Genomic DNA, 19,276 nt, shown 5'->3' with positions numbered 1-19,276 from the left:
CTTTTATACTCCCTCTGTCTCATAATATAAGAGCGTTTCAAAACACTCTTATATTATGGGACTGAGGGAGTATCATATTACTCGCAAATTAACTGAATGCATGCCAGTTAGTTCCTTCCACTATTGCCTGTTGTTTGCACTCTGCATCTATTTTGACTTACTCCCCCACCACGAGCTAACGGGAATGGCGTTTAATTCAGTAACTGGAGCTTCTGTCCAATGCCTACTGCAATGCCAAGAAAAATTAGGGCAGGGCAGGAGTAGGCACTCAACTTCCAAACTGCAGGTGCAAATGTATATAAAGATTTGATCATTTTGACACTTGGAATGAAATCAATCAATCATATGAATCGGAAGAGTTAGACTTAGCATTGCAGTTAACTCAGCTATGTTAAGTGGATAAAAACTTGAAGGCTGAAGCCAAAGATCCCTTAATGGTTCATCATCAGCCCTTAACAAGGTTCACGTCGTGGATATTTGCGTTGCTGCTTGTCTTGCCCTTAATGAAAGGTGCAGCATGCTCGAAAGGAAGCTTATTTTGGTTCCGGATTGTGTATTTCATCGACAATTAATTCGGCATCTAATCTTGTGTTCATCGAGTTGATCCAATAACCCATGATTTGTGCAGAAAATTGAGATACCATCAGCAATTAGTTTAACCCAGCAAAGACTGAAAGAACTCGTAACTGGAGTGCTCATGAGAAGAAAACCACTTATTAATCTTGAAACCTGTAACCTGTCAATTGTACTCGTGAACGATAATCGCCACTAATCTTACACAGTACTACTATTAAAAGGCAGCTAAGCAAAGATGATCCAAGAACAATGGCGATTAAGCGAAGCTCGGCCTGCCCTGCCCTGGACTAATGAGGCTGTGGTGCAGCGGAGGGCATCTTGTCGGCGTGGCGGCGCACGTTGTCCCGGAGGCGCTGGAGCGCCCTGGCGAACACCGGCAGCTCCGCCTCCCCGAGCGCCTCCACGTCTGCCTCCCACCAGAAGCGCTTCCCCGCCTGCGTCTGCACCTCCACCACCTTCTTCCCGACGGCGCTCATCCGCTCGGCCTCCGCCGCGACCTCCAGGCCCTTGGCCCCCGTCTCCCGGCACAGCGCTTCCAGGGCCTCCCACTCCACGTCGTCGGCGGCAGGAACAGGAGCAAGGGCGTCGCCGTCGACGTCGGCGCAGGCCAGGACGGCGTCGGCGGAGGGGCTGCCGAAGGCGAACGCCTTGCCGGCCTCGGAGAAGACGACGATGGCGAGGCTGGCGCGGCAGAGCAAGGCGAGCTCCGCGGCCTTCTTCCAGAGCCCGGACTTTCGCTTGGAGAAGGTCACCTGCCGCGACTCCTTGTCCTCCACCCGGCGGTTCTCCCTGCGCTGCCGTCCCTTCGTCTTCTTGCCAAGCGGCGGCAGCGTCGTGGTCGCTCGCTCAACTACGGGGAGGAGACGCGGCGGCTGCGTCATGGTCGCTCGCTCGACGAGGGAAAGGGAACGCGGCGGCGACGGGTGCTGACTCTCTCTCTGTCTTGCTTGAGCCTCTCTCTTACGGCGGCGACGGGCACTCAACCTCCGAACTGCGAAGCCAAGAACGAACGGCGAAAGGGGAATATAAGGAGGGAAAGAGATGGCGGCGGATCAACTCGGGTCCGGGTTGGGTTGGAGACGCGGCAAATTTTTGGAAACCGTCCGCACAAACAAGGAAGGAGAAGGCGGCGTTTGGAAGGGGATCCGTGTGATGCTCGGATTTGGGAAAGGAAAAAGATTTGGCGCGTCCCCTGTTCGATCTGCCGCCACGTGTCCCTGCTCGGCATCCGGTGCATCACCGCGCACCATGCGCTCCTGGCTTCCTCCCTCAGCTCCATCGTGAATCGCGTCCACTCACCTCGGTCCTAGGCTCGCAACCGCAACGCGGCGCGGCGAGCGAAACAACAGCATCGGGATGAAGTTTGTGTACGCCATAAAAAATTGTAAGCATGCACCGAATTTCCATTGGCCGCCATAATGAAAAATCACCGCACCTAAGCAGCATGGAAGCCAACAGTTCGAGTACTAAAAAAGGAAAAAATTTGCAGCATGCTCTCAATCATTTTATTTTTTGCGGGGTAGCATGCTCTCAAAACATTCCAGCAGACACTACAAGTCATCGTAGCACGTCCCATGTGTGTTTGTGTGCAGCAAAACACACGAGGTTAGTTCGTTTCAAAATAACACTTGTGGCCTACGAATGTTTTCACACAATAAAGAAAAAAAAAGAGTAGGCCACAAGTGTTATTTTGAAATGTTTTCACACAACACTGAAGATTGGAGAAAATGTTTTCAAAATAACACTTGTGTTATTTTGAAATGTTTTCAAAATAACACTTGTGGCCTACTCTATCAAACTGGAGAAAATGTTTTCTCCAGTTTGATAGAGTAGCCCACTTATTGTGCTACCTCAGGGCAATTGGTGAGTGTTGAAAAATCTAGTATTTTCTTCAGTCCCAATACGAAAGTAGAAGATAGAGCGCAAATCTGCACAACACCGAATATTATGACTGAACCCCTCAATGACAAATTTTTGGGTTTACCTGCAAATGTGGGCATGGACAAAAGTGATTGCTTCCGATTCCTAATTGATCGTATTATTACAAAAATTAGTGGATGGAAGGAGAAGTTGTTATCCGCGGGAGGAAAGGAAATTCTACTTAAATATGTTGTTCAAGCTATCCCAACTTATGCTATGTCCGTCTTTAAAATTCCTTAAAAAATATATAAAGAAATCATTGACGCGGTGTCGCAATTTTGGTGGGGTGACGAGGTGTAACACCCCGGATATGATTTACCCAATATGTAATCCAACTCTTGTCGTTTCCGGCGTTAAGTTATTTTATTTTCTCGGGTTCGGGTCTTTGTCTCCCTGTGTTGTTGTTGTTGTCATGCATCTCATATCATGTCGTAACTTTACATCCATAGATCCGTTTTGGGCATATAGCATATCAAAATATTTGTCTCAGAGAGCACATCATTTCATCTCATTGCATCATTTTCATTTGAGTTCATCTTGATGCCCGAAATGCTGTTGGAAGAATGCTAGTTGAGATATTTGTCAGATCTGCTGCTCCATTTAGATATTTGTCATTTTTGCCATGATTATTGTGTTCATGATATACCCCTGAGTTCTACATATGTTTTGTTATATGTTTTGCCATCTTTCCAGAGGTGCAACCCATGTATTTTTGTGATGTGTGTGGTGACTAGCACAAGCTTGCAAAGTGGAGCATTCGTTAATGCTGTTTTCAGGGACTTAGCATTTCCACTAAGTCCTTGATCTGCTTATCTCAATATGCCATATGTTCATGTTGTTTCCTAGTGATCCGTGCCTCTTTTGAGGATGATCAGTAAGGATGTTTTGTTAATCTTGTAGTGCTCTATCCAGCCATGTCATTGTTTGCAATTATGGAGCACCCTAGCTTGAGTCAATCGAGCTCTACTTTTGTCATTTCGTGAATCTGGGCAGATTGTCTACTTGTTAGCGATTTTGCCGAGGATGTTGTAGTTGATACGAGCATGCTATGTTATTGTTCTTGCCATGTCTAGCTTGCATAATGTGTATTCTTGATGGGTATATGCTTAGATTGTCATGACTTGCTTTATAGTGAGTGCATCGAGCTCGCAAACATGCCTACTTGATATCTGTTTTGCATGCTCCAGTTTTTCACCAAGTCTGTGATCTGATTATGTTTTTGCCATGTTCACATGCTTGCAAATGTTTTTTCTGATCCCTTTTGGCTCAAGGTCACTAAGGGACTTTTTTAAGCTCTTTGAGTAGCTCCATGCCATGCTTTACTTTGCCATGTTCAAGCCCTGTAGCATATAGTTTTCATGCTCCAAAGTGTGCTACCTGATCTGAGATTCCATACAAGTGTTAATTTCACTAAGTCTGAAATGTGTTTATCAAATGCATTTTTGCCATGCTTGTTTGAACCTGTTAAAGGATGAATTGGCCGTAGTTCAGTGTTCATCTTTTGTTAAGCCTCAGTAATGGATCCCTGCCATGTATTTTTTTGCCATGTTTGAGTACTGTAGCGTGTTCATCTTGTTGCATTTAGTTGGTCACTTGTTGTATATCGCAGACCGGTGTCATATTTGTTTTGCTCGCCATTTCCAAACCGTGTCTCCGATTCCGGCGTTCTTTATATCGTTTTCAAGCGAAATCATCTCACCTTTCCAGTGGCACACTTGGATTTCCAAGTTGAGGCCAGGTTCATTCATCTCTTGTCAAATCTTGCATATGCATCACATATCGCATCCCGCATAGCATACCATGTTTGCATCATGTTGTTTGAGTTGTGCACGTGGTTGATTGCGTTCCTTTTGCTTGTTTGTCTTGTTTGGGTAGAGCCGGGAGATGAGTTCGCTAATGAGGAGCCCATCGAGTTTGCTTTCGAGGATCCAGTCAACTCTGACAACTTTGCAGGCAAGATGATCATACCCTCGAAATCACTTCTATCTTTGCTTTGCTAGATGCTCGCTCTTTTGCTATGCCTATGCTACGATGACTACCACTTGCTTATCATGCCTTCCAAATTGTCATGCCAAACCTCTAACCCACCATGTCTTAGCAAACCGTTGATTGTCTATGTTACCGCTTTGCTCAGCCCCTCTTATAGCGTTGCTAGTTGCAGGTGAAGATTGGAGACCGTTCCTTGTTGGAACATTATTTACTTGTTGGGATACCATTATATTATCTTGTTATCTTAATGCATCTATATACTTGGTAAAGGGTGGAAGGCTCGACCTTTTGCCTGGTGTTTTGTTCCACTCTTGCCGCCCTAGTTTCCGTCATATCGGTGTTATGTTCCCGGAATTTTGCGTTCCTTACGCGGTTGGGTGATAATGGGAACCCCTTGATAGTTCGCCTTGAATAAGACTCTTCCAGCAATGTCCAACCTTGGTTTTACCATTTGCCACCTAGCCTTTTTCCCTTGGGTTTCGCGGACTCAAGGGTCATCTTTATTTTAAACCCCCGGGCCAGTGCTTCTCTAAGTGTTGGTCCAACCTAGAGCACCGTGCGGGGCCGTCCCTTGGCAACTTGGGTTACGTTGGCTTCCATACGCTTAGCTTATCCGGTGTGCCCTGAGAACGAGATATGTGCAGCTCCTATCGGGATTTGTCGGCACAGCGGGTGGTGTTGCTGGATGGGTTTTAACTTGTCGAAGTGTCTTGTAGAACCGGGATACCGAGTATGATCAGAATGTCTCGGGAGAAGGTCTATTCCTTCGTTGACCGTGAGAGCTTGTCATGGGCTAAGTTGGGACTCCCCTGCAGGGATTGAACTTTCGAAAGCCGCACCCGCGGTTATGGGCAGATGGGAATTTGTTAATGTCCGGTTGTAGATAACTTGAACCTTAACTTAATTAAAATGAATCAACTGTGTGAGTTACCGTGATGGTGTCTTCTCGGCGGAGTCCGGGAGGCAAACACGGTGTTGGAGTAATGCTTGCCGCAGGTTGTTCTCTAGTTACTCGTTCGCGCTTTGCTATCTCTTCTCGCTCTCTTTTGCGAACAGGTTAGCCACCATACATGCTAGTCGCTTGCCGCAGCTCCACATTTTGTCTCTTGCCTTACCTATAAGCTTAAATAGTCTTGATCGCGAGGGTGCGAGATTGCTGAGTCCCTGTGGCTCACAGATTACTTCCAAACCAGATGCAGGGCCTGATGATTCCGTTCCAGATGATGCACATGAGCTCAAGTGGGAGTTGGATGAAGCTTCTCGCCGTTACTATGTGTCTTTCCCTCATGATCAGTAGTGGTGCCCAGTTGGGGTGATCGGGACCGTGTCGCATGTTGGGTTGGTCTTTTATTTTGGCACCGTAGTCGGGCCATGAGTGATTGGTTGATGTAATTCTATTTATGTACTTTGTGTGACGTGGCGAGTGTAAGCCAACTATGTTACTTTTCCCCTTATTATGTATTACATTGGATGTTGTGATGATTGCCTAACTTGCGACATTGCTTTCAATGCGGTTATGCCTCTAAGTCGTGCCTCGACACGTAGGAGATATAGCCGTATCGAGGGCGTTACAAGTTGGTAATCAGAGCCTTCCCGACCTTAGGAGCCCCATTGCTTGATCATTACTAGTGGCCGAGTTGAGTCTAGAAATTTTTTTTGAGTCATTTAGGAATTATATATCGGAGAGTTTAGGAATTCTTTTTACTCCCCAGTCCCTTCATCGCTCTGGTGAGGCATCCTGACGTAGAGTTTTGACTCTTCTCTCCTCAAATTTCACTAAAAAAAATTTAGGATCACGCGGGTATCTTGGAATCGTTCCGATGGTTTTGTGATGAGAACATTGTTCTTGGTGCCTCCTGTCTTTAGGGGTTGTGGCAGTGTCCCGAGGAGTTGAGCTCCGAGGTGTTGTCGTCACAATTTTATCGTTGCAGTTCTGGAATACCTGAGTTTAGTACGCCGACATCGAAAATCTCTTTTATGCAGTTCGTTGGTGAGATAACCTCGACGCCACCCAGTACTGGGGCGGGAGTTCGGGAGTATTGCCATAACTTGTATAACGGATGCTTTTCGAAGGTTGAGATAGATGGTTTCCGAAGTTTTTCTCGGTTATGTGTTGAAGGATGGATACAGCTGGATGTAGGATTTGCTAGATTTGGGTGAGATATTATGCTTCCCCTGTATCCCCAACACCTGATTGCATAACCGGAAAGGTTCGGGAGTTTCATAGGTGGGAATTCTTGTAGCTCTAGTTCTTCTTCCATAGATATTTGGTTTGAGATTGGGATTTCTTACCAAGTATTTGTTCTTGATCCGTACCTTGTTGATTTATTCCTCTACCTAAATTCTAAGTGGCTTCTCAATTTATGGATATGTGACCATTTCAAGTGGAATGCACTCGTTCATTATGTTCGGATGTGAAGACTATATGTTGCAATTTCAACCCGCTTGATTCAACTTCATTTTATTTGTCGATATGCTAACGGATGTCACCCTCTTCAGGATGGCTCCCGCTAAGAGTAGCAATCAGAAGCAAAATCAGAATCAGGATCCGCCACCTCCTCCCCCTCCTCCGGAGGCATGGCGAGCTGTGATGGCCGCAACTAATGCAAACACACAGTTGATCATGCAGATTCTTCAAGAGCGCAATCAAGCGAACCAAGGCAACCAAGGCAACAACCAGAATCACTTTGCTACACTCAACCAGTTCCTTGCTAACGGGCCAAAGACTTTCAGCAATTTTGTTGAGGCAACTGATGCTGACGATTGGCTCATGGACTTGTGCAAGCATTTCGAGTGCAGTAACGTGAGGCCTGAGGACTTTGTCAAGTTCGCTTCCTTCCAACTCAAAGACCAAGCTGCAGAATGGTTCCAGTAGTACAAGGATTCCAGAGGTGGCCGTGTGATTACCTGGGATGAATTCCGTCAAGACTTCAAAGCTCATCATATTCCTCAGAGCATGGTTGAAAGCAAGCGTGAGGAATTGCGCAACCTGAAGCAAGGCTCTTTGTCTGTCTATGACTACAACAAGTTGTTTCAGAAGCTCGCCCGCTTTGCCAAGCAGGACGTCCCTGACGAGAAGAGCATGATATACCAGTTCAGGGGTGGTCTCAGAGAAGAAATCCAGCTAGCTCTTATTCTCTTTGAGCCCTTGAGGTACGATGAGTTCTACAACATGGCATTGAAGCAAGAGGCTGCTCAACTGAGGTGTGATGCTTCCAAGAAGCGAGTTAGAGATGCTACTCCTTCTTCCTCTACTCAAGTGGCCAAGCAGCAGAAGTTTTGGCTTCCTTCTCCTCCGTTCCGTCAGCCGTATTAGAAGAGCAAAGGTGGCAGTGGATCCTCCCACCCACCCAACCCTGGCTTTCAGAACAAGACGTCGTCTCAAGCTCCAAGATCGAGTGCTCTGTACCACCGCCCGCTTTCAGAGGTCACGTGCAACAAGTGCCAACAGAAGGGTCACTATGCCAACAAATGCTTCAATCAGAGGCGTCTCCCTCCTCCTCCTCCTATGAGATCGGCAAGTACAACTGTGGTCAAGCATAACCCCAATTCCGCCAAGGTCAACTTGCTGAATGCAGCTCAGGCAAAGGACTCGTCAGATGTCATCATGGGTAACTTTCCAGTTAACTCTATTCCTGCAAAATTTCTTTTTGACACTGGTGCATCGCATTGTTTCATGTCAAGATCATTTGTTTCCAAGCATGACTTCATTTCACAAATGTTGGGTAAACCTATGGGAGTGGTTTCTCCGGCTAAGTCTATGAGGGCTACTTCAATAGTCCCGGATGTTTCTATCATGATGGGTGATTTCAAGTTTCTTTCTTCTCCAATGGTCCTTGGTAACTCGGATATTGATCGTATTCTCGAAATGGATTGGCTTTCTAAGCACAAGGCTCAGCTTGATTGTGCAGCCAGGCAGATTCAATTGACTCATTCGTCTGAGGATGTAATTATCTTTGCCGCTCGTGATGATACCATCCGCCTGTTTTCTCTCAATGAGAAGGGTGAACTGGATGCCATCTCTCAAACTCCAGTCGTTTGCGAATATCAAGACGTCTTTCCAGAAGAGCTTCCAGGAATGCCTCCGCACCAGCCAGTTGAATTCGTCATCGATCTTGAGCCTGGAACGGAACCGGTGTACAAGCGTCCTTACAAGCTCGGACCTGAAGAGTTGAAGGAGCTGAAGAAGCAACTCGATATTCAAGAGAGAATGGGTCTCATCCGACCTAGTTCTTCTCCGTGGGGTTGTGGTGTTCTTTTTGTAAAGAAGAAGGACGGAACGGACCGACTTTGTGTTGATTACCGTCCATTGAACAAGAAGACTATCAAGAACAAGTACCCACTTCCCAACATCAACGAGTTGTTCGAACAACTCAAAGGTGCCCAAGTATTCTCCAAGCTTGATCTCCGTACGGGTTATCATCAGATTCGAATCCGTGAGCAAGATATTCCCAAGACGGCTTTCAGGACAAGCTATGGTTCATATGAATACACTGTCATGTCTTTTGGCCTCGTCAATGCTCCTCCGACTTTCTCTCGCATGATGAACTTCATCTTCAACGCCTACACCAACGACTTCGTTTTGGTCTATCTCGACGACATTCTGGTCTTTTTGAAGAACAAGGAAGATCATGCCAAACACTTGCGTTTGGTGCTTGATAAGCTCAGGGAACATCAGTTCTACGCCAAGTTCTCTAAGTGCGAGTTTTGGCTCGATGAGGTTCTTTACCTTGGGCATATCATCTCTGCCAAGGGCATTGCGGTGAATCCTGAGAAGGTGTCTGCAATTGTGAATTGGGAACCACCTCAGAACGTGAAGCAACTCCGTAGCTTCCTCGGTCTCGCAAGCTATTGTCGAAGGTTCATGGAGAACTTCTCAAAGATCGCTAAGCCTCTCTCAAATCTTCTCCAGAAGCACATTAAGTACGTTTGGTCTCCGGAGTGTGACATTGCTTTCAACACTTTGAAAGAGAAATTGGTCACTGCTCCAGTTCTGACTCCTCCTGATGAATCCAAACCGTTCGAGGTCTTCTGCGATGCCTCTCTTCAAGGTCTTGGTGCAGTGTTGATGCAAGAGAAGAAAGTTGTGGATTATACCTCTCGCCAGTTGATGCCCAATGAGAAGAACTACCCCACTCATGACCTTGAGTTGGCGGCAGTTATGCATGCTCTTTTGACTTGGAGACATCTCTTATTGGGAAGAAAAGTGGACATTTTCACTAACCACAAGAGTCTCAAGTACATCTTCACTCAGCCTAATCTCAACCTCAGGCAGACTCGATGGGTCGAAATGATTCAAGAGTATAATCCGAGTATCGAGTATACTCCAGGCAAGGCCAATGTGATTGCTGACGCATTGAGTAGGAAGGCTTATTGCAATAGTCTGATTCTCAAGCCTTATCAACCCGAGCTTTGTGAAGCTTTTCCGCAAACTTAATCTGCAAGTTGTTCCTCAAGGTTTCCTCGCCAACCTTCAAGTCTCTCCTACCTTGGAAGACCAGATTCGCCAAGCTCAACTTCTTGATGCTATGGTGAAGAAGGTGAAGATTGGGATTGCCAAGAGTCAACCCAAGTACAAGTGCTACCGCCTTGATGACAAGGATACTCTCTTCTTCGAGGATCGTATTGTCGTGCCCAAAGGTGACCTTCGTAAAGTGATCATGAACGAGGCTCACAATTCTCTCCTCTCCATCCACCCTGGGAGCACGAAGATGTATCAGGACCTCAAGCAGGCTTATTGGTGGACTCGAATGAAGCGAGAAATTGCTCAGTTCGTGAATGAGTGTGATGTCTGCAGAAGAGTGAAGGCAGAACACCAAAGGCCAGCGGGTCTCCTCCAACCTTTTGCCATTCCAGAATGGAAGTTTGACCACATTGAGATGGACTTCATGACTGGGTTTCCAAAGTCCAAGCGTGGCAATGATGCTATATTCGTTGTTATCGACAAACTCACTAAAGTGGCTCACTTTCTACCTATCAAAGAGTCTATCACTGCAGCTCAATTGGCGGAGCTCTATACCTCTCGAATTGTCTCGCTGCACGGTATTCCACAGGTGATCTCTTCAGACCGTGGCAGCATCTTTACCTCCAAGTTTTGGGATTCTTTTCAGAAGGCCATGGGGACCAACATCCGCTTCAGCACAGCTTTCCACCCTCAGACTAGCGGTCAAGTCGAGCATGTCAACCAGATTCTCAAAGATATGCTCAGGGCTTGTGTGATCTCCTTCGGCATGAAGTGGGAGGATTGTCTTCCATATGCTGAATTCTCCTACAACAACAGTTTTCAAGCAAGTTCGGGCAAGGCCCCATTCGAAATTCTGTATGGCAGGAAGTATCGTACCCCTCTCAACTGGTCCGAAACCGGTGAACGTCAACTTCTGGGAAATGACTTAATCACAAAGGCAGAAGAGATGTGTAAAGTCATTCGAGATAACCTCAAAGCAGCGCAATCGCGCCAGAAGAGCTACTATGATAGTAAGCACCGTGATTTGGCTTTTGAGATCGGAGATCATGTTTACCTCCGCGTCTCTCCTATGAAAGGTACTCGTCGCTTCGGTATCAAAGGGAAGCTTGCCCCTAGATACGTGGGACCTTTCAAGATCGTCAGCAAGAGAGGCGATCTCGCCTATCAACTCGAGCTTCCTTCAAACTTTGCAAATGTGCATGATGTGTTCCATGTCTCTCAGCTCCGAAAGTGCTTCAAGACTCCTGACCGCACCGTCAACTTCGAAGACATTGAGCTCCAAGAATATCTCTCTTATCGTGAGCACCCCGTTGCTATTCTTGAAGAGACTGAACGCAAGACTCGCAACAAGTCAATAAAATTCCTCAAAGTCAAGTGGTCACACCATTCTGACCGTGAAGCCACCTGGGAACGCGAGGATCACCTCCGTTCTGAATACCCGGTGTTCTTTCAGTCCTAGATCTCGGGACGAGATCCTTTCGTAGTGGTGGAGTGTTGTAACACCCCGGATATGATTTACCCAATATGTAATCCAACTCTTGCCGTTGTCGGCGTTAAGTTATTTTATTTTCTCGGGTTCGGGTCTTTGTCTCCGTGTGTTGTTGTTGTTGTCATGCATCTCATATCATGTCATCATGTGCATTGCATTTGCATACGTGTTCATCTCATGCATTCGAGCATTTTCCCCGTTGTCCGTTTTGCATTCCGGCGCTTCGTTCTCCTCCGGTGGTCATTTCTACCTTCCTTTCGTGTGTGGGGGTTAAACATTTCCGGATTGGACCAAGACTTGCCAAGCGGCCTTGGTTTACTACCGGTAGACCGCCTGTCAAGTTTTGTACCATTTGGACTTCGTTTGATGCTCCAACGGTTAACCGAGGGTCCGAGAAGGCCTCGTGTGTGTTGCAGCCCAACACCCCTCCATTTTGGCCCAAAACCCACCAAAACCTTCTCCATCATCTAGAGCGTTCGATCACGATCGCGTGGCCGAGAATCGCACGTCATTTGGACTCTCCTAGATCCTCCTATGCCTATATTAAGACCCCCTCCGAAATCCGGATCTCCTTCTCCCCCGAAACCCTAAAATCATCCCTCTCCGCACCGGACGTGTCCGTCCGCCGCCGGACATGCCGCGCCGCCGCCCGCGGCCACTGGCAGAGCGCCACGTGGCGCCGCCAGCGCCTCCACCGCTACGGCCCGCCTGATCCCGCGGGAGGCCCTCCCGGGCCCAGCCGCCAGCGCCGCCCCGCGCCTCCTCTTCTCCGACGCCGTCCGCCGCATCCGCCGTCACCGGCTGGACCTCGCCCCGGCCGCCACAGCAGCTCGCCGGAGCCAGCCGCCAGCGCCGCCCCGCGCCCCTTGCTGCCATCGCCGGCCGGAGCTGCCACCCTCACCGGATCGGGACGAGAAGGGGCCGGATCCGCCCCTTCCCGGCCTCCCCCTCGACTTCCCTCGCCGGAGCCGCCGCCACCTCGCCGGAGTTCTGCCTCGGTTCGCGCGCCGGTGTAGAACCCTAGATCTGAGAAGGGTTGACCTCATATTTCTTCCGAAGTCCCTAAATATTTTGCCCTTGTTCATCGTGTCGTAACTTTGCATCGGTAGAGCCGTTTTGGGCATATAGCATATCAAAATATTCGTCTCAGAGAGCACATCATTTCATCTCATTGCATCATTTTCATTTGAGTTCATCTTGATGCCCAAAATGCTGTTGGAAGAATGCTAGTTGAGATATTTGTCAGATCTGCTGCTCCATTTAGATATTTGTCATTTTTGCCATGATTATTGTGTTCATGATATACCCCTGAGTTCTACATATGTTTTGTTATATGTTTTGCCATCTTTCCAGAGGTGCAACCCATGTATTTTTGTGATGTGTGTGGTGACTAGCACAAGCTTGCAAAGTGGAGCATTCGTTAATGCTGTTTTCAGGGACTTAGCATTTCCACTAAGTCCTTGATCTGCTTATCTCAATATGCCATATGTTCATGTTGTTTCCTAGTGATCCGTGCCTCTTTTGAGGATGATCAGTAAGGATGTTTTGTTAATCTTGTAGTGCTCTATCCAGCCATGTCTTTGTTTGCAATTATGGAGCACCCTAGCTTGAGTCAATCGAGCTCTACTTTTGTCATTTCATGAATCTGGGCAGATTGCCTACTTGTTAGCGATTTTGCCGAGGATGTTGTAGTTGATACATGCATGCTATGTTATTGTTCTTGCCATGTCTAGCTTGCATAATGTGTATTCTTGATGGGTGTATGCTTACATTGTCATGACTTGCTCTGTAGTGAGTGCATCGAGCTCCCAAACATGCCTACTTGATATCTGTTTTGCATGCTCCAGTTTTTCACTAAGTCTGTGATCTGATTATGTTTTTGCCATGTTCACATGCTTGCAAATGTTTTTTCTGATCCCTTTTGGCTCAAGGTCACTAAGGAACTTTTGTTAAGCTCTTTGAGTAGCTCCATTCCATGCTTTACTTTTCCATGTTCAGGCCCTGTAGCATATAGTTTTCATGCTCCAAAGTGTGCTACCTGATATGAGATTCCAGACAAGTGTTAATTTCACCAAGTCTGAAATCTGTTTATCAAATGCATTTTTGTCATGCTTGCTTGAACATGTTAAAAGATGAATTGACCGTAGTTCAGTGTTCATCTTTTGTTAAGCCTCAGGAATGGAACCCTGCCATGTATTTTTTTTCCATGTTTGAGTGCTGTAGCATGTTCATCTTATTGCATTTAGTTGGTCACTTGCTATATATCGCAGACCGGTGCCATATTTGTTTTGCTCGCCATTTCCGAACCGTGTCTCCGATTTCGGCATTCTTTATATAGTTTTCAAGCGGAATCATCTCATCTTTCCAGTGGCACACTTGGATTTCCATGTTGAGGCCAGGTTCATTCATCTCTTGTCAAATCTTGCATATGCATCACATATCGCATCCCGCATAGCATACCATGTTTGCATGACGTTGTTTGAGTTGTGCACGTGGTTGATTGCGTTCCTTTTGCTTGTTTGTCTTGTTTGGGTAGAGCCGGGAGACGAGTTCGCTAACGAGGAGCCCGTTGAGTTTGCTTTCGAGGATCCAGTCAACTCTGACAACTTTGCAGGCAAGATGATCATACCCTCGAAATCACTTCTATCTTTGCTTTGCTAGATGCTCGCTCTTTTGCTATGCCTATGCTGCGATGCCTACCACTTACTTATCATGCCTCCCAAATTGCCATGCCAAACCTCTAACCCACCATGTCCTAGCAAACCGTTGATTGGCTATGTTACCGCTTTGCTCAGCCCCTCTTATAGCGTTGCTAATTGCAGGTGAAGATTGGAGACCGTTCCTTGTTGGAACATTATTTACTTGTTGGGATACCATTATATTATCTTGTTATCTTAGTGCATCTATATACTTGGTAAAGGGTGGAAGGCTCAGCATTTTGCCTGGTGTTTTGTTCCACTCTTGCCGCCCTAGTTTCCGTCATACCGGTGTTATGGTCCCGGAATTTTGCGTTCCTTACACGGTTGGGTGATAATGGGAACCCCTTGATAGTTCGCCTTGAATAAGACTCTTCTAGCAATGCCCAACCTTGGTTTTACCAATTGCCACCTAGCCTTTTTCCCTTGGGTTTCGCGGACTCAAGGGTCATCTTTATTTTAAACCCCCGGGCCAGTGCTTCTCTAAGTGTTGGTCCAACCTAGAGCACCGTGCGGGGCCATCCCTTGGCAACTTGGGTTACGTTGGCTTCTGTATGCTTAGCTTATCTGGTGTGCCCTGAGAACGAGATATGTGCAGCTCCTATCGGGATTTGTCGGCACAGTGGGTGGTGTTGCTGGATGGGTTTTAACTTGTCGAAGTGTCTTGTAGGACCGGGATACCGAGTCTGATCGGAATGTCTCGGGAGAAGGTCTATTCCTTCGTTGACCGTGAGAGCTTGTCATGGGATAAGTTGGGACTCCCCTGCAGGGATTGAACTTTCGAAAGCCGCGCCCGCGGTTATGGGCAGATGGAAATTTGTTAATGTCCGGTTGTAGATAACTTGAACCTTAACTTAATTAAAATGAATCAACTGTGTGAGTTACTGTGATGGTCTCTTCTCGGCGGAGTCCGGGAGGCGAACACGGTGTTGGAGTAATGCTTGCCGCAGGTTGTTCTCTAGTTACTCGTTCGCGCTTTGCTATCTCTTCTCGCTCTCTTTTGCGAACAGGTTAGCCACAATACATGCTAGTCGCTTGCTGCAGCTCCACATTTTGTCTCTTGCCTTACCTATAAGCTTAAATAGTCTTGATCGCGAGGGTGCGAGATTGCCGAGTCCCTGTGGCTCACAGATTACTTCCAAACCAGATGCAGGGCCTGATGATTCCATTCCAGATGATGCGCATGAGCTCAAGTGGGAGTTCGATGAAGCTTCCCGCCGTTACTATGTGTCTTTCCCTGATGATCAGTAGTGGTGCCCAGTTGGGGTGATCGGGACCGTGTCGCATGTTGGGTTAGTCTTTTATTTTGGCACCGTAGTCGGGCCATGAGTGATTGGTTGATGTAATGCTATTTATGTACTTTGTGTGACGTGGCGAGTGTAAGCCAACTATGTTACTTTTCCCCTTATTATGTATTACATTGGATGTTGTGATGATTGCCTAACTTGCGACATTGCTTTCAATGCGGTTATGCCTCTAAGTCGTGCCTCGACACGTAGTAGATATAGCCACATCGAGGGCGTTACACGAGGACAATCAGAAAATGATGCATTGGATGGCATGGTGGAAAATGTGTGTCCCAAAAAAAGAGGAATGCGATTTTGAGATAAACATTGTTTCAATTTGGCGTTACTAGCCAAGCAAGCGTGGCGTTTGCTTGATAATCCGGAATCGTTATGTGCCACAATCCTGAGAGCTAAATATTTCCCAGATGGTGATTTAATGAATGGAAATCTAAAGAAGGGTTCCTCTTTCACCTGGCAAAGCATTATGATGGGGGTTATTTCTCTAAGGAATGGCTATATCTGGCGAGTTGGAAACGGACAAAAAATTGATATTTGGCAAGATGCATGGATCCCGAATTGTGCAAATAGGAAAATAATTACTCCTAGAAAGGGGCAAATTTTGTCAAAGGTCTCTGATCTTATTGACCCAATTACGAGTTATTGGGATGAAGACTTGGTGAGACAAACATTATGGCCAATTGATGCTCAAAGGGTGCTTGCAATCCCCCTTCCGATACATGAAATGTCAGATTTCATCGCTTGGAGTCTCACAAAAAATGGGTTGTTCACTGTTCGATCGGCTTATTGGGAGGAATGGAACAAACAACATGGAAGGAAATTGCAATATATGAATCGTATGGGTAGATCCAATGCTAATCCTGTTTGGAGCAAGATTTGGAAGCTATCTTGTCCGGCAAAGGTAAAAATCTTCATCTGGCGTACATTGCATGGAACACTCCCATGTCGAGGTAAAAATCTTCATCTGGCGTACATTGCATGGAACACTTCCATGTCGTGTTATGCTCGCCAATAGACATGTGAAGGTCCCTCCCATCTGCCCAACATGTTCAAATGGGCTAGAAGACACGAAACACGTCTTGTTTCTATGTCAGAAGGCGAAAGAGGTCTGGGATAAGTTAGGTTTGTATGAGGTGATCAATAGAGCCTGTGTTGTTGACCGAGCGGGAGAGGCAGTTCTTGAATTCTTAATACTTATGCCAGAGGAAGTAATATATGTTTTGGGACTCCAGAATACACGTGAATTGATCATTATAACAGCTTGGTATTTATGGTGGGATAGACGTAAAATGGTTTATGAAAGTCTCAAGATGCATATCAATCTGCGATGGGGGCCCGTGCTATAGCGGCAAATTATGTTAAAGCAAACTCCCCCAAGGCAAACAGTAAGAAAGGGGGATGGCTTAGACCTCCTATGGGTTTTGTGAACCTAAACGTTGATGCTTCTTTTGACCATAATCTTCTTAGAGGCACGGCGGGGGCAGTCCTGAGAGATGACAAAGGAAGGTTCATTGTTGGCAGAAGTTGGCGACTTGACTGGTGTGCGGATGTGTTGGGGAACACAATATTTCAAAAAATTTACCTATGATCACGCAATATCTATCTAGGAGATGCATAGCAACGAGAGGGGAGAGTGTGTCTACGTACCCTCGTAGACCGAAAGCGGAAGAGTTTAGTAACGTGGTTGATGTAGTCGAATGTCTTCGCGATCCAACAGATCCAATTACCGAATGTACGGCACCTCCGCGATCAGCACACGTCCAGCTCAATGACGTCCCTTGAACTCTTGATCTAGTTGAGGTCGAGGGAGAGTTCCGTCAGCACGACGGTGTGGTGACGGTGATGATGAAGTTACTGACACAGGGCTTCGCCTAAGAACTACAACGATATGACCGAGGTGTGTAACTGTGGAAGGAGGCACCGCACACGGCTAAAAGATCAACTTGTGTGTCTTTGGGGTGCCCCCTCCCCACAAATATAAAGGGGGAGGAGAGGAGGCCGGCCATAGGTGTGGCGCGCCAAGGGGGGGAGTCCTACTTGGACTCCCAGTCCAAGTAGGATCCCCCCTTTCCTATTCCTAAAAGGAGAAGGGGGGAAAGAGGAGAAGGAGAGAAGGAAAGGGGGGGGGGACCCCAACCCTAACCCAATACAGATTAGGCTTGGGGGGCGCGTGCCACCACCTGGCCGCCGCCTCCTCTCTTCCACTAGGGCCATGAATGCCCATTAACCTGCCGGGGGGTTCCGGTAACCCCCCGGTACTCCAGAAAATGCCCGAACCTATCCGAAACCATTCCGGTGTCCAAACATAACCTTCCAATATATCAATCTTTATGTCTCGAGCATTTCGGGACTCCTTGTCATGTCTATGATCTCATCCGGGACTCCAAACAAACTTCGGTTCATCAAAGCACCAAACACATAATACAAATCGTCATCGAACGTTAAGCGTGCGGACCCTACGGGTTCGAGAACTATGTAGACATGACCGAGATATATATCCGATCAATAACCAATAGCGGAACCTGGATGCTCATATTGTCTCCTACATATTCTACAAAGATCTTTATCGGTCAAACCGCATAACAACATACGTCATTCCCTTTGTCACCGGTATGTTACTTGCCCATGATTCGATCGTCGGTATCATCATACCTAGTTCAATGTGATGCCCCCGATTCGATCGTACACTAATCATACACACAAATGTGTATGATCAAGATCAGTGACTCACGAGAAGATATCACAACACAACTCTAAAAATAAAATAAGTCATACAAGCATCATATTACAAGCCAGGGGCCTCGAGGGCTCGAATACAAGAGCTCGATCATAGACGAGTCAGTGGAAGCAACAATATCTGAGTATAGAAATAAGTTAAATAAGTTGCCATAAGATGGCTAGTACAAACTGGGACACAGATCGAAAGAGGCGCAGGCCTCCTGCCTGGGATCCTCCTAAACTACTCCTGGTCGTCGGCGGCGGCCTGCACGTAGTAGTAGGCACCTCTAGTGTAGTAGGAGTCATCGTCGATGGTGGTGTCTGGCTCCCGGGCTCCAACATCTGGTCGCAGCGACCATGTATAGAAAAGGGGAAAAGGGGGGAGCAAAGCAACCGTGAGTACTCATCCAAAGTACTCTCAAGCAAGGAACTACACTACATATGCATTGGTATCAATGAAAGGGGTAGTATATGTGGACAGAACTGCAGAATGCCATAATAAGAGGGGGATAGCTAGTCCTATCGAAGACTACGCTTCTGGTAGCCTTCATCTTGAAGCAGTAAAAGAGAGTAGATGGTAAGTTAACCCAGTATCATCGCATATCATAATCCTACCCGGCGATCCTCTCCTCGTTGCCCTGTGAGAGAGGGATCACCGGGTTGTATCTGGCACTTGGAAGGGTGTGTTTTATTAAGTATTCGGTTATAGTTGTCATAAGGTCAAGGTACAACTCCGATTCGTCCTTTTACCAAGGGACACGTGTAATGCCCACGATGCGGCTATATCCCCCACGTGTCGAAGCACGACTTAGAGGCATAACCGCATTGTAAGCAATGTCGCAAGTGAGGTAATCTTCACAACAACCCATGTAATGAATAAGGAAAAGAGGTACATAGTTGGCATAAATATGATTACATTCATCCAGATACAATCAAGGTCCGACTATGGAACCAAAATAAAGAACAACCCCAAATGCGACAAAGTCCCCGATCGCCCCAACTGGGCACCACCACTGATCGTCTGGAAAGGAAACGTAGTATCGTCCTGAGTCCTCATCGAACTCCCACTTGAGCTTAGTCGAATCTACTGGAGCGGTATCATCGGTCCCTGCATTTGGTT

At 46.9% G+C, this 19,276-nt stretch overlaps 1 protein-coding gene across 1 annotated transcript; it reads right to left on the bottom strand.

Annotated features, from left to right (window-relative positions):
* Positions 1–700: 700 nt before the first annotated feature.
* On the bottom strand, positions 701–1,457 carry LOC119333573 (agamous-like MADS-box protein AGL61). Its single transcript, XM_037606426.1, has one exon. It carries the CDS (start codon positions 1,455–1,457, stop codon positions 864–866), a length of 594 nt encoding a protein of 197 aa, XP_037462323.1. The 3' UTR covers positions 701–863.
* Positions 1,458–19,276: the final 17,819 nt, after the last annotated feature.

The sequence above is a fragment of the Triticum dicoccoides genome, chromosome 7A (genome assembly GCF_002162155.2).
Source record: "Triticum dicoccoides isolate Atlit2015 ecotype Zavitan chromosome 7A, WEW_v2.0, whole genome shotgun sequence".
Taxonomy (NCBI): domain Eukaryota; kingdom Viridiplantae; phylum Streptophyta; class Magnoliopsida; order Poales; family Poaceae; genus Triticum; species Triticum dicoccoides.
This window is presented reverse-complemented; position numbering and strand designations above follow the sequence as displayed.